Source organism: Papio anubis, chromosome 6 (assembly GCF_008728515.1).
Source record: "Papio anubis isolate 15944 chromosome 6, Panubis1.0, whole genome shotgun sequence".
NCBI lineage: Eukaryota > Metazoa > Chordata > Mammalia > Primates > Cercopithecidae > Papio > Papio anubis.
In genome coordinates, this window is record NC_044981.1 from 140,402,497 (window position 1) to 140,410,532 (window position 8,036).

Genomic DNA, 8,036 nt, shown 5'->3' on the forward strand with positions numbered 1-8,036 from the left:
CGCCCGTCTCGGCCTCCCAAAGTGCTGGGATTACAGGCTTGAGCCACCGCGCCCGGCCTGAAACTTAAGAAATACTTGCAATCCTAAAAAGTACAGTATATTAAAATTAGTGAGTAGAAACACCATCCTTCTTTTTACTCACTCCACTTTCTTTCTTTTTTTTTTTTTTTCTTAATACTCACTAAGAAGCAAAAAACTACAGTGTCCCAACATCTCTACAGGTATATCTCAACCATGGGCATATATTTGTAGGTCTCCATGTTCCAGGTGTACATACATGTCATTTTGAGTGTGTGTATCTGGGTGAGGGAAATCACATGAAAGAAGGGCAGAAGCTTCACAAAACAGCCTTAGCTTAGTTTAGTTTGTATCATTGAGACTGAGACCTTTGTATCATTTCAGAAATGTTCTTCCAGGGCCTGTTGGTCAAATTGCCTTTGGTCTTGGTCGTTTTTCCTTTCCTTTAATTATGTTTCTTAACTATGTTAAGGAACAAAACAAAGACGGCAAACCAGAAAAGTTAGTGCATTGACAGATTGACAGTGTGAAATAGAATTTGGTTTGAAGAAAAATGATTTGCGACTACCCAGAAAAATTTAGGAAGCAAACATGTTAATTATATTCCCCCTTAAAATGCATTTGTTCTACCACTGCAACCCTTGATCTTTCAGACCATTGCATCTTTGTTTCCCATTTAGGCCACCCAAAAACCTTTTCATTCCTCACTCTGTGAGACAGCTGTTATGGAAACTGGTGCCAGTGTTATTTGGCTTCATTATAATGAACTAAAGATAAATCTCTGTCTTTGGCTTTGTATCTTTAATAATAGAGAGGCCAGAATCTGAGCTTCTGGTAGAGCGTAGGCTGAAATCCCAAGTTAAGCAGCCCCTCCACCAGAAGCAGAGTCGGTGGCTGTCGGAACAGTTGGAGCCAACACCCTGTTCATGTTCTGTTTCATGCTTTTAAAGGCAGGTAAACTGAGTGCACTAGTGTGTGCCAGTAGTCCTAGCTATTCAGGAGGCTGAAGTAGGAGGATTGCTTGAGCCCAGAAGTTTGAGACTAGATTGGGCAACTAAGCAAGACCCCATCTCTTAGGCAAAAAAAAAAAAAGAAAATTTTCTCATACTTATAGCTGTAAGCTAATTGAACTTTTTTTTTTTTCTTTTGAGACAGAGTCTTTCTCTGTCACCCAGGCCATAGTGCAGTGACACAGTCTTGGCTCACTGCAACCTCCACCACCCAGCCCAAGCAATTCTTGTAACTCAGCCTCGTGAGTAGCTGGGATTACAGAAATGCACCATCACACCTGGCTAATCTTTATATTTTTAGTAGAGACAGGGTTTCGCCATATTGGCCAGGCTGGTCTTGAACTCCTGGCCTCACGTGATCCACCTTCCTCGGCCTCCCAAAGTGCTGGTGCTAGGATTACAAGTGTGAGCCGCCATGCCCGGCTAGTTAATTGAACTTTGAATTAATTTATAAAAACTTGCTGAAAACACTGGGCTGATTAAAAATAAATACAGTATTACATATAAGTGCTGAAATAAATTTACCTCCTTAGCCTCCCAAGAGGCTAACAAAGAAAAGGAATGATCAGGGAGAATAAAATCTTGTGTTTTTGTTTCAGAAGAAAAGTTAGCTGAAATATTAATTTTGGAGAGGAAAAAGAGGGAAATATTGCAAGATTTGCAGCTCTCAATATTATTTACTAGTCATGAGAACTTGGACATGCAAATCTAACCTTCAATTTCCTTATTGGTAAAGTAAAAATAAATAATACCTGCCTTCTTGCTAAACATTGTACAGTTGAGAAAATGTATAAAAAGTATTTCGTAAATGATGAAATATGTAATAATATTTGTTTGTTTGTATTTCACAAATTCAGACCCTAGCCAGATACAAACAGGTATTTAATTTGGTTTGGTCAACTCAATCACCTTCCCTTTCTTCATCCTGCCCTACTCCCCCAACCCTGAAATTTTCAGTGTCTTTATGCACAACACTGCATTTGCACTCTCACTGACTTTATCCAACTCAGTTTGGTTGTCTGGAGAAACATTTTTTATAATCCAGGATAAAATTCACTCCCTTTCTCTATTGCCTTTCAATAAGAAATTTTGATTACATGATATTTTTATTATATTTACCTTTTAATAAGACATTTTGATATACATCATTTTGTTTCTTCAAACTGTTTCTTCTAAAGACACCACTTCCGCCGGGCGCAGTGGCTCATGCCCGTAATCCCAGCACTTGGGGAGGCCAAGGCGGGTGGATCACCTGAGGTCAGAAGTTCAAGACCAGCCCGGTCAACATGGTGAAACCCCGTCTCTACTAAATATACAAAAATTGGTCATATGTGCTGGCAAGCACCTGTAATCCCAGCTACTCAGGAGGCTGAGGCAGGAGAATTGCTTGAACTCAGGAGGCAGAGGTTGCAGTGAGCCGAGATGGCGCTACTGCACTCCAGCCTGGGCGACAAGAGTGAAACTTCATCTCAAAAAAAGAAAAGAAAAGAAAAAAGACACCACTTCCATAGCCCAACCCACTGTACAAGGCATCTCTGGGTCCTGGCCAAATGAATTTAACTATCACAGATTCTTCATGGAAGGTTCAACCAAAACTGTGGCATTTTCGTATTTTCTAAGGCTTTTGTTTATTTTTTAAATTAATATTTTAAACAAAGTGCTACCTTTTTCAGCCTTACTTTATGCTGTAAGAGTGACTATTTTACTTAAAATTGTCTTAATATAGAGTTCTTAGCCAGATTAATGATATTAAAAACAACAACAAAATTTCACATGTAAGATTTTTATTCAAATTTGATTTACATTCCAAAAGAAATTATAAAATATATTCAGTTGTTTATAAAAAAAAAGGGGAGGGACAAAACTTTAATTCAAATTATAAAACATGATAAATTTTCAGATTAAAATTGGGCTAGTTGCTTGGAGTAACAAGCTTTTAAATCATGATTTTGCACTTCCACACCAAGGATAACCTTCTAATTAATGATCAGCCGTGCTGTAATAGGATAGCACGGAGACTTGAGGAAAGAGAAAAACTGAAGAGCTCTTCCAAGCCCAGACCAGGAACTTTTTTATGCCTTCTCATAGTGGCGAACAGCAACCACATCACCAAAAGTAAGGGTCTGCAAGGTTCAAAAGATAATCAAATCTTTTTATACAGGAACATCAGTCACTGAATTTTAAAGATCATCATATATGTAATCTAAGTATCATGCGAAAGAATGACATTTACAAACATTAAATGCTGCATAAGCATTTTACATCTTGAAAAGAGATGCTATATTGATATATAGTTTATGTCTCTGAAATGAGAATGAAGCAAAAACTGAGATTAGCAATTTAGATTCAGGTCAAAAGAATTTCTTTAGCCTTAAATTATCAGGGTAATTGAGCAGATTAAGTGTGGGAAATGGAGTGTCTATATTCTTTTCTCAGCTTTCTGCTTTAAAAGTGAATGAGTTGTATAATAGGTTTGCATAACAGTTTTCAATTCATAACCTAGATAAATTTTGAACAGTCATTAGAAAATCCAATCATTTGAGCTGATGGTATTTGGAATGACTTGTTCCAAACTCAAGAGGAAAATGTAAAGGTACAAATGTTCTTCTTGCTTTGGTTGTCATGGCTTAGCCTATGTGAACCCAGGTAGGTAGCTGGATAGGATGTGGAACATCAGCTCCATTACTCTAATGTCAAATCTAACTTGAAGAGTTGCTATAAAGCCACTTTACAGAACTTAGGGGGGTTTAGTGCTCATTGTTTTCATGTATTGATGGGGTGTTCAGGAGTATAGTGTATCCTTGTAGTCTATTGCTTTAATCTTCCTTTTTGAACTCAATCTTGCCTGATCATAGTCATGCATGCCACGGTTGAGCTATCTACTTTTCTGTGTTCAAGAAAAAAAATGGAGGTAAAAGCATAAAGGAGAACTTCAGAGCGAATCTTTTAGAAATGAGTCCTTTCTTTTGTCGATTGTTGCCAAAGAATGTGAGCAAATATCCTTTAACATGAAAGGAAAACTGTCCCTCTGCTCCCCACCTCCATCTCCACAGAAACATGAATATCTCAGTGTAGAACAGTGCTCATTGCAGTAGTCAAATGGAGAAGGAAACATGAGTCCCCAGTCTTAAACAACAAAACTTTCTCTGCTGTCATCTTACAAGGACCGTGTAAAGCATTCTTACACCCTCCTCTAAAATTGAATGAGCCTAACCACCTATGTCAGTATCATCAATATACCATTGCAGGTCACACAAAAAGTGTCTGAGGAGGGCTTGGTCAAGGCATAATATTTCTTCTCGTTTGTGATACTACTCCCTCATTAGAGAAATTATTTGTTAATTATTTTATGTTTGATCAATTTAGGACAACAACATATAGGGAAAAAGTTTTGTAAAGATGGAGTCAGAAATGGATCAGAGTGATACAACTGTAAGCCCAACAACCTCAAGGATTGCCAGGAGCCACCCAGGAAGTAGGAAGAAGCAAGGGAGGGGGCCCGCAGAAGGACAGTGGCCCTAGGGTCACCTTGATTTCAGGGATCTAGACTTCAGAACTGAGAGCCCACTTTTTTTTTTTTTTGAGACAGAGTCTCGCTTTAGTCATTTCAGGCTGGGAAAGTGCAGGGCGCTGACCTCGCTCACTGCAAGCTCCGGCCTCGGGCTTCACGCTTATTCTCCTGCCTCAGCCTCCCCGAGTAGTTGACTACAGGCTCACGGCCACCGGGCCTAATTTTTGTACTTTTATAGAGACGGGCCACCTTGTTAGCTAGGATGGTCCCTCGGTCTCCTGACCTTGATCCGGCCAGCCTCGGGCCTCCCAAAGTGCTGGGAACTTTGTTGTTTTAAGTCACCAAGTTTGTGGTACTTTGTTGTGGCAGCCTTAGGACACCTAATACATCCTCTTTTACAGATAATTCCTAGTAAGTAAGAAGAGGGTGATTGAAAAATATTTTAATGGCCACCTAGTATTAAATAGATGTGTTTAAAAGGCATATTATGCATTCAAGAAAAAACTGGAAAAGAAGCAACAAATGGTTCTCTCACGGGAGTCAGGAGTCTTGGGCGCAGCCTGTAATTCCAGCACTTTGGGAGGCCCCAGGCAGGAAGCAGGAGCATCACTTGAGCTCAAGAGTTGTAGACCACATTGGGCAACATGACAAACCCCGCCTCTATAAAAATATTTTAAAAATAGCCTGCTGGTGGCTTGCACTTGTAGTCCCAGCTACTCGAGACTGAAGTTGTTGAATCGCTGGAGCTCATGAATGGAGGTTGCAGTGAGCCGAGATTGCACCCTACACTCCAGTCTGGGTGACAGAGCAAGACTTCATCTCAAAAAAAAAAAAAAAAAAAAAAAAGGTTATCTCTGATGAGAAATTAGAGGGGATTTTAACTTTTTATACTTTTCTGTTATATCTCTAAATTATCTGCACTGAACTTTTGTAACTTTATAAATTAAAATATAAGCCAAAGATCTCTCTTATTACAGGAGCTATAAAGTCATCTGTCTGAGATTCTCTTATAATAGCAATTATCTTTATATAGCTTCAGTGATTATGGCTTTTATATTTAAATTTATTTGAGAGACATCCATAGTTATCCCACAAAAAATCTTTTTTGACACAGTTTTAGGCAACCAATGGCAACTTTTATTTTTTAATCACACATGAAATGTTCTCTTTTTCTTGCAATCAAAAATGTTGAGCTGAAGAAGACAATTAGCTAGATCTTTTTGTTTCTGTTTTATATATAATTAAAGAACCTTGCCAGTGATGTATTATTAAAGAAGGAAGGAAGGAGGAAGAATGGAAGGGGAGGAAGGAAGCAGGGAAGGAGGTGAGAGGTGTGGGAGAGGAGTAAAAAACAAGGAAGAATGGAGAATTGTCATTACTTACCATAACCATTTTGCCATCCTACTTCTCTTACAAAATTTGTTTCTTTGCCATCCCATTTCTGTACATGAACAAGCTTGTCTCCATCCAGGCTAACAACAGACTGAGACCAACAATGAAATGCAAAACACAGCAATAAATACAATTCAGATTTCTGATACGGAAGACAAATGATGTGATTTTGAAAGAATTGTGTAATCTTTGAATAAATCATGATCAATTAATTATCCTATTGTTATCTCTATTACTTCTAGATTATTATGTAAATTTGAATAATTCATAATTTGGATTAAAAATACACATCTAAATACAAAAATTTAATATATTAAAAACAAAAATCCTAAACTAGTGCTTTGTAGCTAGTCGTCCTCTTAAAGCCTTAGAATGAGGCAAACTCGCCCATTTAGTCAATCTTGGAGGCAACCTTGGGAAGTAAACAAAATGCACTCTCTCTTTCAAACAAACTTTATTAAATGTTTCTGAAATACAAGCTTGATATAAAATGTGAACAGTATATGGTAAGAGACAAAACAATTGAGATTTACATGCTATAGCAAGTACCCATTGTTCAAAAATATATACCATGCACACTAAACTAACTTTGGTGTATTTCTCCTTGGATTGAAATATTGAAAATATTCTACACTTTCCAACAACATCTTAAAAAAAAAGCATGGCTGGAAATTTTTATTCCCCCTCCCATCCCCACTCTGGAGAAGAAGCAGTTTCTCAATCTTTACAGTTTCTATCATCTGCAGTGTACTTCATCAAACTCTTCTCCCAGGTGGAAACTAATCTCCGTGTTCTTGAATGTGTGCTGGAGAGTCCTGATGACCACTTTGTCTCCTCCTGACTGATAATTACTGTTGGTTTGGTCACATTTCCCACCTGCCTAGTGGCAAAGCCCACGCCTAAAACACAGCAAGGGAACAGTACAGTCTGCAGCAACTTTCAAAATAACTCACAAAGGCAAGAATCTGCTTTCTGATTATGGAATCCAGGTTCTAAAGTGTTCATTAGAACATGATTAGCCATTAATCATGTAAAAACACTACTGTGATTATAAGTGCATGCAGAAGAAAACCAAAAAGTCAGAGAGAAGCTTCACTTTCTCCACAGAATAGCAGATGCCTGTGTTTTGGGTCTCTGGGTAAGAAGGCAAACAAGTGCCACATTAAAATCCATTCAGTGGAAAATGCATAGCCTAGCAACTGATCATCAGGACAACGCGGATTCGTCTTTGCCTTGCTGACCTGATGAGGAAAATGGAATCTGCAAGTATCTAAAGCAGCACGATAAGAAGAGAACAGCCGTTCTTATTGTTACCTACCTGTTTCATGTACTCATCAAAGTTCCCACTGTCGGCCAGCTTTCCAGGTAGCACAGAAAGCTCCACCATCCTTGCCCCTCTCCCCTTTTTAGAGACAGGAGCTTGTGATCTTCTGGTCTAATTGCCACTGCAGCCTCAGGAAGACCTCACACATCAGCAAGCAGCTCCTGCCTTCTTATTTGGAAAGAGGGTGGGCAAAAATCCAATGATTTAAATTAAACACACCCTCCAGTGTCCCTCTCTCTCCAAGAGGCTGTCACAGAGGAGGAGAAGGGAAGGAGCGTTCGAGCAAGCCCAATCCTCTTTGTGATTGGCCTAGGCCACTTGGTTAGCTGTGAGTAGGTCGAGTTCCTCCCAATCATCACACTACAGCCCTTATGCCTGAGAAAGCTCTGCAGGGATTCAATGGGCTGGAGGCAGGAACGGGAAAATGAGAGAAGGTCTTCAAGTTCAGTGAGAAAAAAACTTGGCAAAGGCAATCTCAGACTGCAAGGAAAGAAAGAAGATGCACAATGGGGCATTCAGATTGATTCGGCTAATGGCAAAGCTGGTCACAAATGAGGACCCCTTAAAGAAAACCACTGAAATGCCAGACTTTGCAGACAAAGGAGAGTGAATAGTGTGTGTTGTTTTCTCATCGTTACAGGGAGAGCAAAATGCAGGCTAGAGTATGCCAAACTGAAAAAGAGGAGGGGGAGGAGGTGTAAATGCCTTCCTACATATACCGCTTGAAGGCTACTCTGATTTTCTGAGGAAGCACACTATTTGGATCCTTTCCAACACAAAC

The 8,036-nt window shown here is 39.2% G+C and overlaps 1 protein-coding gene across 1 annotated transcript; it reads right to left on the bottom strand.

The window, feature by feature from the left end:
- Positions 1-2,795: 2,795 nt before the first annotated feature.
- FABP7 (fatty acid binding protein 7) lies at positions 2,796-7,318 on the bottom strand. The gene is given in 7 exon segments (XM_031667614.1): positions 2,796-3,151; positions 5,923-5,941; positions 5,943-6,022; positions 6,643-6,678; positions 6,680-6,768; positions 6,771-6,830; positions 7,246-7,318. Coding segments are annotated over 7 exon segments (408 nt in total). The 3' UTR covers positions 2,796-3,100.
- Between the last annotated feature and the right edge of the window lie 718 nt (positions 7,319-8,036).